The sequence below is a fragment of the Homalodisca vitripennis genome, unplaced genomic scaffold (assembly GCF_021130785.1).
Source record: "Homalodisca vitripennis isolate AUS2020 unplaced genomic scaffold, UT_GWSS_2.1 ScUCBcl_370;HRSCAF=2215, whole genome shotgun sequence".
NCBI classification, from domain to species: domain Eukaryota; kingdom Metazoa; phylum Arthropoda; class Insecta; order Hemiptera; family Cicadellidae; genus Homalodisca; species Homalodisca vitripennis.
In genome coordinates, this window is record NW_025776521.1 from 24,494 (window position 1) to 37,511 (window position 13,018).

Sequence of the window (13,018 nt, forward strand, 5' to 3'; positions counted from 1 at the left end):
ATACGATACCAAACATTGAAAGAGGTGTGAATGACATGTTCAACTACGGAGTCGACAAAGAAATAGTGATAGACGAAGGGTCGTATGAAATTGAAAACATAGAAGAATATATCAAGTCGCACATTGACGGAAGTGTGACGTTCAGTCTTAAGGCAAACAATAACACGCTAAGGTCCGAAGTATCGTGCAGTGAAGCGATACATTTTGAAAAGCCGAATTCGGTAGCCTCCGTACTGGGTTTCACCGCTAAGGAACTGGAGCCTCATAAGACCCACATGTCCAACCTCCCCGTCAGTATTATGGCGGTAAACACGATACGTGTCGAGTGCAACATTGCACGCGGTTCCTTTCAAATCGGACACGTGTTGCACGAGTTTTACCCCGAAGTGGGTCCCGGGTATAAAATAGTTCAGAAACCGAGCACTGTCATCTATTTACCGGTGAACTTTCGCAGGGTGAACAATATAGAGGTCTCTCTCAGAGACCAAAACGGCGATTTAATCAACTTTAGAAACGAACCCGTCTCGTTACGCTTGCACATTAGGAAGCGGCAATGGGTCTAGTATTTAGAGAAGTGTCTGCTCAGGCACTGGCCAGTAAACACCGGAAGACGGTAGTGTAACATCGCGAAACATTCGGTTTCTAGCGTCACTGAGGTTAAAATATGGCGCTACTGGCAATAGAGTCGGCCGCAGAGTATGATGAAGTTGTTACAGGTTGGGAGTTTCACTCTCATAAGCCTTACGCCTCGTCAACTCTGAAAAACAACGACGAAATCAGAATTCCGTTAAGTCAACAGGATATAATTACGGCGCCGTTCGAAACCAGTATACACATCACTGGTAAAGTGAGTGCCAAGAAAGCTGACGGGAGTGAGGCCAGTATTTCACTAATAAACAATGCCATCGCATTTTTATTCGACGATGTAAGGTACGAGATAGGCGGAATAGAGGTTGACAGGACGAAAAATGTAGGTATAACGAGTACTATAAAAGGACTACTCTCCATCAGGGATGAAGAACAAAAGTGTCTCGTAAACGCGTGCTGGCTCGGTCCCAATAAGACCAGTGAGGCCGGTGATTTTACATATTCGGTGCCTCTGAAACTTTTGATGGGTTTTGCCGAGGATTACAAGAGAATTGTTGCGAATGTTAAGCAAGAGCTTGTTCTCTTGAGGTCAACTACGGATATTAACGCCGTTATCTCACCGGACGCGTCAAACCTCGACTTTCAGATTACATCGCTCGAGTGGCGTGTACCACATGTTACAGTGTCAGATAGTTACAAATTAAAATTATTGCGCGTGATTGAGAAAGATACTTTGATTCACCTACCGTTTCGGTCCTGGGAACTTCACGAATATCCTTCACTACCGCAAACAACTCGACAGAGCTGGACAATAAAAACGAGTTCGCAAATTGAAAAGCCTCGGTACGTGGTGCTGGCCTTTCAGACAGGTAGAAAGAACGACCTAAGAAAGGACGCCTCTACTTTTGACCGTTGTACCCTGACGAATGTTAAACTCTATCTGAATTCACAGTACTACTCTTACGACAATGTCCACGGCGATCTCTGTATATTTTACGACATGTACACACGATTCCAAAGTTCGTACTATCAAAAACCAGGGTCTTCGCTGGTTGACTTTAAAACATTCACGTCTCATGTTACTCTGTACGTGATTGATTGTTCCAAGCAGAACGATTCGATCAAGTCGGGACCTGTAGATGTTAGATTAGAATTTAAAGCTAAGGAGAATTTCCCGGCAAACACAGCTGCATACTGTCTCCTACTGCATGACTCCCACATGGCGTACACAGTGCTCACTGGTTCGGTACAACGTATAATGTACGAGCGGTGGTGGTGGGGTGAACTCTTATAAATAGCTAAATTTTGTACGTGTGTCTCATTCTGTGTCATGGAGAAGCTTAACAGTTTTCTAAACGAGCCTCACTCGGTCGAGGCGACTCGATACCTAACATTAAAGAACGAACTACTCTACAAGGTCGAGGGTATGCGAAGACTCTTTGCTCGCTTAGACCTACAGTTAGAGTACCCAGTGACTCTTATAGATACGGCCATTTCAAGGAATGCGCGTGGGCACGACCCGAAGCTACGTCAGGTCCTGAAACTTGTCAGTGCCACTATATGAATTCATACATTAGGGGTTCGATTACGATTTTGGATTAGTTAGCTGAAATGAACGACCCGTTTCTTTCGAGATTACATTTTTTATAAGGGCATAAAACACGCAGGTTATCAATGGCCGTAGGGTTAACGGACACCTACACTTTAAAATATGGTGTCACGTTATCAGTGCAAGGAATAGACAGCGGATTGCTGTGTCAAATAACATTATTACATTAAGACAACAAGAAAAACAACAGCAGTGAACAGAGGACTAAAACTAAATAAAAAAATAGCCGAGAGGCTGTAAAGGGATCCGGTAGTTAAAATATGTCAGGTAAATAATACGATAATAAATATAACAAAATCTAATGCTAAAACCAGGTAAGTTAGTGAAGGTAAGGTTGTAAAGGGACCCACCCTCACTAATAACAAATAAAATAGAAGGGCAAAATTGCCCGTCTCCTTACGTGACACCTACATATTAAGATAGTGGTGTCTCTCACCTCACAGAAATTTTCCTAACGAAATTTAATTTAAAAGAATGGACTTAGGCGGTGCTAGTTAAGAGCCTTAAAACTAAATAACAACTCAGGGGTGAACTGTAAAAGGGCTCACCCTTGCCTAAAACTAGCGGCTAAAATGTTTACTAAAACTAATCAGGTACTATAAGACTCATATTCTGGACATTAATTTGGTGCTCTCCAGAAAACTAAAGAGCTTTGTTAAAACATTTTCTTTGTCACCAAGCAACTCATCTAACCGGCCTGGCAGACGATGTGCTCTCCTCTGCCCGGCGTAGAGGCGGCAGTCTATCAACACATGGCTGACGTTTAATGCCATATTACACTCCGCACACTGCGGTGGATCACCACGAGTCATTAGGAAACCGTGAGAGAGGCGAGTGTGTCCGATATGGAGTCGACACAGTACAACTTCCTCTCTACGGTTAGTGCGGTAAGCAGTCGACCAAGGCTTTACTGTGTATTTAATCTGCCGAAGTTGGTTATTGGCCACTTGATCCCACGATATATTCCACTGATGTTGTAGTCGTGACTTTACAATCGGCTTTAGATCGGACGCGATTGATCGCCTAGTACATGGAGTCAGAGAGATTGCCTCCTTTGCTGCCCTATCTGCGATCTCGTTACCAGGTATTCCGGTATGTCCAGGTACCCATAGTAACGTAATTGCGATACCCCGCGACATCATCTCGCTCAAAGCGTAGCGGATCTTACGAACCAGGACATGTTTGGAGTAGATGTCCTTGATAGCCAGCAGACCGCTTAGCGAGTCCGAGCACACTACCACCCTATTTGTTCTTGGACATACAATATTTAAAGATTTCAAGATAGCAGTTAGTTCTGCTGTGTATATTGAAGATTCAGGAGTGAGGCAGAATTTGTACTCTCTATTGGAAGTGACAAAGGCACAGCCCGTTCCTGCCTCACTCTTTGAGCCATCCATGTAGATGACATCGCAGGGTGAACAGGATGACAAAATTTCTCTACAGGCGCTTGTGGACAACAGTGATGCGTCTTGCTTGTCCAACTGTAATAACGACAGTATTACATTGGGAGTTCTGACTGTCCATGGTGGCCTATCCATCTCGTGACATACTTCAACATCAATCGCTCTCATGTCCACTTCTGCGAGATGTAACAGGGTTCTAATGCCAAAAGGTGCGGGGGCATTAGGCTTATTGTGGTACAAGGGAGCAAGCGATGTGTCTAGGACTACCTCAAAGGCCGGATTTTCTGGCCTTGATTTTAAACTAAAAAAATAGTTCATAGCCAATTGAACACATCTGAAAGATAGGGATGGCTCACCACTTTCAGCTAACAGACTGACAACGGGGCTGGAACGAAAAGCTCCAGTAGCCAATCTGATAGCAGAGTGATGGATTGAGTCCAACATTTTAAGGGCTGTTGGTTTGGCAGAAGAATAAACCTGTGATTCATAATCAATACAAGGTCGAATATATGCCTTGTAAAACTGAAGCATGCATTTTCTATCTGCACCCCACTTCGTTCCGCTTAGAGCTCTCATCGCGTTGAGTCTCTTTAGACATTTCGCCTTAAGTTCTTTAATGTGCGGAACCCACGTCAGTCTGTAATCAAACCACAACCCCAGGAATTGCACACAGCGACTCGCTGGGATTATTATTCTATTTATCCTAAGAGTTGGATCAGCGACGTTCCTCAGTCGAGAAAAAGTAATACATTTAGTCTTTGAAGGAGAAAAAGAAAACCCGGTTTGGTTGCTCCAATCTTCAAGACGGTGGATAGTGAGCTGAAGGTACCTCTCTGCAGTAGCCAGCCTCCTGGTAGGGACAAACACAGCAAAGTCATCTACGAATAGAGAGCATCTGACAGGAGCTCTGACGCAGGAAGTGATGCTGTTTATGGCCACAGCAAAGAGAGTACAGCTAAGGACACTCCCTTGAGGTATACCGTTCTCAAGAATTTTGGTGTCGGACAAATGAGTTCCCAGTCTTACATTAAAAGAACGTTCATCCATAAAACCTTTAATAAAATATAACATATTACCGCCGACGCCCTAATTTGAAAGGGTGTTTATAACTCCCCTACGCCAAGCTGTATCATACGCTTTTGTTTATAACGAAAAATACAGCAACAAGTTGCCTCCGTTCAAGGAAAGCATTCAGGATTGAAGACTCTAGACATACTAGGTGGTCCAGAGTTGAACGGCCTTGACGAAAGCCACATTGCTGTGGAGACAGGAGATTATTGTGTTCTAGGAACCATACCAGTCTACGATTTACCATCCCGCTCCAGTATCTTACAAAGACAACTGGTAAGCGAGATAGGCCTGTAGCTAGTAGGGGAGAACTTGTTTGGCCAGGTTTGTATAATGGTACAACGTGAGAGTTACGCCTGAACTTGGAAAGCTGCGTTCTTGAAAAATTCTATTGAAAAGGGACAAGAGGCACGCTTTAAAACCTCTATAGGAAGGTTTCTCAACATGGCGTAGTGGATGTCATCAGCACCGGGAGCTGAGTATATAATGGGAGAAATAGCAGATTCTAGTTCGTCAAGGGAAAACGATTAATTTAAGGGATTTATATAGTTATTGTCATTTATGGGCTGTGCTTCATGTTGTACTTTTATTTCGCTGGAAGAAAGGACTGTAGGACGTCGTCCTCGACAACGTTAGAAATGGACGAGACAAGAGCGTTTGCCACATCTTTCGGCTCGGTTAATATGATGTCGTTCACCTTAAGCCAAGAATAGGCAGAGGTGGCTGTTTTCCGCAAATTGCCTTTAGTCTCCTCCACACCAGAGATAAAGGGGTGGTACGGTTTATCGAAGAAGTAAATTCCTTCCACGAAATTTCGTCGACATCTTTTAAATATGAGACGAGCTTTAGCTCTGGCAAGACGAAAACCGTGCAAGGTTTTCCTCGGTCGGAGATCTATTAATATCCGCAAGGCTTTCCTGCGCTCCCGAAGCGATATCCTATACTCTTCTGTCCACCAAGGTACGTTTCGTCTTTTTATGAATCACTGTTGTTTTTGGAATACTTTCCAGAGCGCGCTTGAAATGGCAACAGTTATCATGTTGACGGCGGGGGTCTATATCTACTTATGTTGAAACATCTGTTGCCTGTAAAACTTGTTTAAATTTGCCCCAATCTGCCTTATCAAGCAACCATTTAGGTCTTTGGGGCACATTACTTGGAATATCGAGAACTTTAGTTATGACCGTTGCGTGGTCGCTACCGTAAAGGTCAGAGGAAAACTGACCAGTCGAAGCGGTAAGCAATTTGTGGTGTGCACACGGTTTAGTCTAATACTGACCAGGAACCTGTTCTCGGGGCAAAGATAAGTTGGCGAGCCATCGTTCAATAAAAGAAGATTCAGATCATCAAGGACCATTGGAAACCATGTTGCCCCTTGGAGAGCAAGTAGTAGAGCCCCAAAACGATGGTGGGCGTTGAAATCCCCCACAAGTACGAAAGGATGAGCAATTGATTAATAAGGTCCAATAGATCTTCTCTTGGAAGACATTCTGGTGGCGGGGGGATATAAACACAACAGATATGTAATTTAAACGGTATGTCCAAGCTTTATGCATATTACTTGTAGAGATGTGTTTCAAAGGTACCTCCACTGTATTCAGAGAAGGATTTGCGAGAACCATAACTCCTCCACATGCATGTCCGTCATTATGGTTGTCATGGCGGAAGATATCCCATCCCCTGATGGGAAATTGGCATGCACGGCGAAGCTTGGTCTCCTGAATACATATGACATTTGGTTTTATTGTGATGCTAGTAGGTTCAGGTCTTCCAGATGGCTTCGCAGTCCGTTAATATTCCATTGTATAATATTCATATAAAATTAGGTTTTAAAAGTAATTTTGTTTTTTGTTTTCCTTGATTTTGTTTGAAATTTACAGTAGTTTTTTTCAATTTCTGAATGTGGCATAAGGTCGTCATCAAACAAATCCTCCTCCATTAGGCTGGGTTTGGAGGACTGGTATGAGGGAGGGGGTTCTGTTGGCACCCTTTGACCGTTCGACCACTTTAGAGGATTTTTTTGATTTAGCCCAGAAACAAGTCTTTGCCGTACTTCCGGAGATATATTTTTCTTTCCCGTCACGCTGGAACCTCCAGCATTAGGGGTTTTTAAAAATTGAGCAGCAACCTGGCCTTCAGTAGACTGTTGCTTGCTTAAAGTGTTCCGTCCCCTTGGGTTGAGTAGGTGTAGCCAGTCTTACAGACACAGATGGTGCAAGATCTGATATGTCAGTACCTCCACTACGTGGGAAGGTCTTGGCACTAATTTGTTTGTACCAAGGTAGCAACCTGTTGCGTTAGTTCTCTAACCATGCCTTCCAGAGCTGAGCAGGAAGAACACGGTTTTCGGTTGCACAGGGACAGAGGCAGCCTGAGAATAGGATACGTCCTTCTTCGGGGTTTGTTTAAGTCGTTTCCTATACTCTTTTACGAGCATCGCCGAAAGACAATTTCTCGCTAGTAACTATTTTCAGCACTTCCTTTTCTTCTAAGTATACTTTACAGCTGCGTGAGCTTGAAGGATGCTTGCCCTTGCAGTTGACGCACTGTTCTTCGCCACCGGCACAGTCCTTGTCACTGTGACCACTTTTTCCACAAAGACTACATGTTTCAGGGTTATTGCAAGTTTTGCTTGAATGCCCAAAACGTTGACATCTATAACACTCTGAGGATTTCTAAAGTATGGACGAACTTTTAGGGAAAATATATCCTGCTCTAATTGCTGGCGGGTGGGTGACGAAGGGCAAAAGTCAAAATGTGACCTGGTGTAGGTGTCGGTACACCGTGTTCAACCTTCATTATTCACACCACATCAGTCACAAGAGAATCTTTCAGTTCTTCTTTCAATTCTTCAATTGAGCAACATAGCATATCGCGACAGAATACAATTCCTTTGCAGAAATTTAATGTCTCATGAGGATGGACAACGACTTCTACTTTGTCGTAAAAGGATCTCATGGAGAGAAATTTCTGAGCCTGTGGAGCGTTCGCAGCCTCTACCAAGATGCTTCCATTACGAAGTTTCCTAACAGAAGACAGCGAGCCGCCCACTCCGACTAGAGCCTTGTTAACAAGGAAGGGGGATCATCTTTGCCAAGTTCTGAGATTCGTCTTTGTGTTTAAATACTAGAAAAAGTGGGGTGGGAAGATTTTGATTATTCATTTTCTTATCTGCAGTTTTTCTCTGTTTGTTTTGTTTCCTCTTCAGATTCTGAAGAGAGGGGCACGCTTCTTTTCCAGATCCATACTAGAATCTCTTTCTACAACTCTATTTTTTTGTTCTTAGAAGGGTTTAAGGTAGCCATTCAATATTCGAACCAGCGCATCGTGATTAAAGGTGCAGGCCGAGACATCTGGAACGGGTATACCCTCGGGAACCTGTCAGCCAAAGCTTGGCTGGGCACCCTACCCTAGTTCCCCCGGGGCCCGATGTTATCTCTTTAAACCGAGTCGGGAATTCTCGCACGACTCGGGCTCGCACGTGGCAACAGAAATCTCCGACATTTCTGTCCAATAATCACTTCCTGACCAGGGACCGAAGTGGCTGGCACCAGGATTCATGCTACCGTTTACTTCGGCAGAGCAAGCTCACATCAGCTCTCTTCTGCTACACATTCTCAGAGTGTAGCAGTTCAAGCACTCCCCCACAACAATAGCACGATCCAGTCAAGAAAAGGGAGGAAATAGGAATAGGTAGGATTTATGGATGAGACAGGGGAAAGTGCCAGGATTGGAGATGTATCTGGCACTAGCTCGGGGTACGACAGGTCGCCAACCTTTAAACGTCAGAGTTAAGACGTCCCCCTACGAGCTTCGAGATTACAGGCTCTACTTGAAACCTTCCGTGATACCGCAACACAGAGGCTGTATTGTTAGGGTGGGGGTTCTTGTATAAAATTGGGGGTCTCCGGTGCTGGAATTCATTAGATCTCATCCACTCTGTGAAGTAGAATATTCAAAATGGGCATCGAAGCGTATGTAACTGTTTACTTTTACAAAAACGGGGAATTATTAACTAAAGACCACATTGATTGCTACAAGGTTTTTTTCCAATGCCGGTATATATGATGTGAAGGACTACGACCAAATTAGGGTTAGGTTTTCTCAGAATACGATTCAGACTTTGACTCAGACGAAGAGGAGGAGGAGGTAGACGCGGAAACGGAACCCTTACTTCGTTAATTTGCTGCTTTCCATTGGTCAAAATAAGCGCGTCGCTGATTGGTCTAAATTGGGTGGTATATAAGGGGGGTAGTGTGAAGGACTACGGTCAGACGGGACATGCAGGCTTCGGTGATGGACGTGGAACCTGCGAAGGTTCCCAGGCGTAAGGAACGCATAAATTCGTTAACGGGTATTTTCCTAAAGTCGGTTTACTTTTTAGGTCGCGATCTGTCAAAGTGTGTAATTGTGGGGTTGTTTAAAGACAGAGGCGATTCTCTCGGGGTGCTTTTCCATGGTAAGAAGGGTGCGTTTACTGGTCGCACGATGTGTTTAATCAGTTTGCTCCAAATTTCAACTGTATCACTCAAGCTTTGGAGACCTCACAGAGGTTGTATATCAAGGTGGACAGTGGGGAGGATGTCAGAGTTTCGAACGTCTTTGGTAAAATACATGTGTATGTCTATGACGGGGAACATTCTTTAACGCTTAATAAGACCGAGTGGGTTCAGTTCGTTAACAACCTTCCGTCGGTCTACATCGCACTACGGGATCTCTTTTCGATCGAGGTGTCGGCTAAGACTGTTGTTCGGTGTCTGCTGGCTGGCGAGAAGGAGGATTAGGATGTGGAGTATAACGACCTTCTAGTCCCATAGCTCACAGGTTATCTCTCGAGGTTGAACTTTTTAAACGGTGGCCAAATGGAGGCGATAGTGGAGTTTCATGCGTTCAAGGATAATGAGAACCGGTTTATTGTAAAAGAGTTTGTTGTGGTCAGTCATCTTTTTCGCTCACACATAGTGTTCAAACTCCCGTACAGCGTAACGGAATTAAATTCAAAAGCGGCTAGAACCGCCCGTTGGTTGGAGCGTCACTTTCATCATATTAATTGGAATGACGGAGGGATCCCTTTTGACGATGATATCGTCCGCGCTTTCTGTAAACCCTTCGCTACTGTATATACTACGGGGTTAGAAAAAGTTCGATTTTTGTCTCGTTTTCATGATAACGTAGTTGATAGGAATGTTGTAGATAGTAAGGAGGCTATTATTTCCGATACTCACTGTATTTTGGCTCAACATAAAAGTGACTTCCACTTATGCTTGTGCTTTAAAAAAGGCTCTAGGGCGGGGTGAGTGAGTGGTAAGCCCCTAAGGCTGGCGTAAAACCTGTAAGTCCTGGGGTTTTCAACTGCTCTTACGGCAGGCCTAAACTCCGTAAGTCCGGGGGCGGTTGTGTGTGTGTGTTTGGATACCTCTATGGCAGGCCTAACCTCCGTAAGTCCAGGGGTACGAGCCTCGCTCTAGTTGCTAAAGAAAAAGATGTAAAGAAAAAATATACTAAAAAACAAAATGTTTCTTTGCGAGTGTTTTACGGGTTGCATTGAAAGGCTTCTCCGAGTAAAGCGGCTTGTTACACTAGCAAGGATTACGAAAAAAATACAAAAGTTGTAAAATAAAAACGATAAAAAATATGTTGGGAGGTAGCAAATTTGTTATGGAGTGGCTACCACCGTAAAGGGCGATGGTTGGGGCTCTTTACATACACGTGGATAGGCCTACTGGGGAAGGAGCCACGTAAAAATATCTAACGCGCCTAAGACCTAATCTCATGGGTGGTGTGGAACATAGGTCATGTTGCTACAAGGAAAGCCGCACGTGTGGTGGGGGTACGCAGCGACTGCGCATATAAGCGACTGCTGCAAGTTCATCCAGCATTGCGCAATCATGTACAGTTCCGAGCACCTTGTGTTGGCGTTATCCGTGGGGGTCATTGCTGTGTCTGCGGCCTTGGTAACGATTCTCTGCCGCGCACGCTGGCCTCCCGAAGTCGGCTACACTCCCTTGGTGCTGCTACTGGTGGGCATCCTAGTCGTCGCTGCACCCCTCGTTGCTGGTGACGACGATGAGACGCCTCAACGGAAAGTCCCTCGATTGGTGGTAATGTTATTATTATTATAGAATTAATAACTAGATTCCGTTTTTCCGATTGGGTACAATTTGTTTTTTTTTTTTAAGGGCGACGACGATGAATCTCAGCCGGATCCCCAACCCGATGTCCAGGACTCCCCGTTGTCGCCTGACCCTAATGATAGTGATGAGGTACATTGGACCCAGCAGAGGACCGGGACGTCGAGGGGGCCTGGGCCGGGGCGAAAGTCGCTACATTGGACCCAGCAGACGAATGGGACGTCGAGGGGGCCTGGGCCGGGACGATATTTATCCTCGGAAGTCGCCGCGGCTGAGGAAGCGGCATCAACTGGAGAGGGATCCTGCGGGCTGAGGCCTGGGGCGGTGATGGAGACGGTGGTAGAGGTATACCGCAGGATCCCTCTCCAGTTGATGCCGCTTCCTCAGCCGCGGCGACTTCCGAGGATAAATATCGTCCCGGCCCAGGCCCCCTCGACGTCCCATTCCTCTGCTGGGTCCAATGTAGCGACTGTCGCCCCGGCCCAGGCCCCCTCGACGTCCCGGTCCTCTGCTGGGTCCAATGTACGTCATCACTATCATTAGGGTCAGGCGACAACGGGGAGTCCTGGACATCGGGTTGGGGATCCGGCTGAGATTCATCGTCGTCGCCCTTAAAAAAAAAACAAATTGTACCCAATCGGAAAAACGGAATCTAGTTATTAATTCTATAATAATAATAACATTACCACCAATCGAGGGACTTTCCGTTGAGGCGGCTCATCGTCGTCACCAGCAACGAGGGGTGCAGCGACGACTAGGATGCCCACCAGTAGCAGCACCAAGGGAGTGTAGCCGACTTCGGGAGGCCAGCGTGCGGGGCAGAGAATCGTTACCAAGGCCGCAGACACAGCAATGACCCCCACGGATAACGCCAACACAAGGTGCTCGGAACTGTACATGATTGCGCAATGCTGGATGCACTTGCAGCAGTCGCTTTTATGCGCAGTCGCTGCGTACCCCCCACCACACGTGCGGCTTTCCTTGTAGCAACATGACCTATGTTCCACACCACCCATGAGATTAGGTCTTAGGCGCGTTAGATATTTTTACGTGGCTCCTTCCCCAGTAGGCCTATCCACGTGTATGTAAAGAGCCCCAACCATCGCCCTTTACGGTGGTAGCCACTCCATAACAAATTTGCTACCTCCCAACATATTTTTTATCGTTTTTATTTTACAACTTTTGTATTTTTTTCGTAATCCTTGCTAGTGTAACAAGCCGCTTTACTCGGAGAAGCCTTTCAATGCAACCCGTAAACACTCGCAAAGAAACATTTTGTTTTTTAGTATATTTTTTCTTTACATCTTTTTCTTTAGCAACTAGAGCGAGGCTCGTACCCCTGGACTTACGGAGGTTAGGCCTGCCATAGAGGTATCCAAACACACACACACAACCGCCCCCGGACTTACGGAGTTTAGGCCTGCCGTAAGAGCAGTTGAAAACCCCAGGACTTACAGGTTTTACGCCAGCCTTAGGGGCTTACCACTCACTCACCCCGCCCTAGAGCCTTTTTTAAAGCACAAGCATAAGTGAAGTTACTTTTATGTTGAGCCAAAATACAGTGAGTATCGGAAATAATAGCCTCCTTACTATCTACAACATTCCTATCAACTACGTTATCATGAAAACGAGACAAAAATCGAACTTTTTCTAACCCCGTAGTATATACAGTAGCGAAGGGTTTACAGAGAGCGCGGACGATATCATCGTCAAAAGGGATCCCTCCGTCATTCCAATTAATATGATGAAAGTGACGCTCCAACCAACGGGCGGTTCTAGCCGCTTTTGAATTTAATTCCGTTACGCTGTACGGGAGTTTGAACACTATGTGTGAGCGAAAAAGATGACTGACCACAACAAAACTCTTTTACAATAAACCGGTTCTCATTATCCTTGAACGCATGAAACTCCACTATCGCCTCCATTTGGCCACCGTTTAAAAAGTTCAACCTCGAGAGATAACCTGTGAGCTATGGGACTAGGAAGGTCGTTATACTCCACCTCCTCCTCCTCCTTCTCGCCAGCCAGCAGACACCGAACAACAGTCTTAGCCGACACCTCGATCGAAAAGAGATCCCGTAGTGCGATGTAGACCGACGGAAGGTTGTTAACGAACTGAACCCACTCGGTCTTGTTAAGCGTTAAAGAATGTTCCCCGTCATAGACATACACATGCATTTTACCAAAGACGTTCGAAACTCTGACATCCTCCCCACTGT

General features: G+C 45.4%; 1 protein-coding gene across 1 annotated transcript; it reads left to right on the plus strand.

The window, feature by feature from the left end:
• Window positions 1-664: 664 nt before the first annotated feature.
• LOC124370665 lies at window positions 665-9,452 on the plus strand. Its single transcript, XM_046828952.1, has 2 exons — window positions 665-1,834; window positions 9,171-9,452. Exons 1-2 carry the CDS (start codon window positions 665-667, stop codon window positions 9,450-9,452), a joined length of 1,452 nt encoding a protein of 483 aa, XP_046684908.1.
• Window positions 9,453-13,018: the final 3,566 nt, after the last annotated feature.

Coding starts and splice junctions, on each gene's coding strand:
- LOC124370665 (XM_046828952.1), top strand. CDS start 665: ATGGCGCTACTGGCAATAGAGTCGGCCGCAGAGTATGATGAAGTTGTT. Junction 1,835..9,170: donor ACACAGTGCTCACTGGTTCG/GTACAACGTATA, acceptor GTGTTTAATCAG/TTTGCTCCAAATTTCAACTG.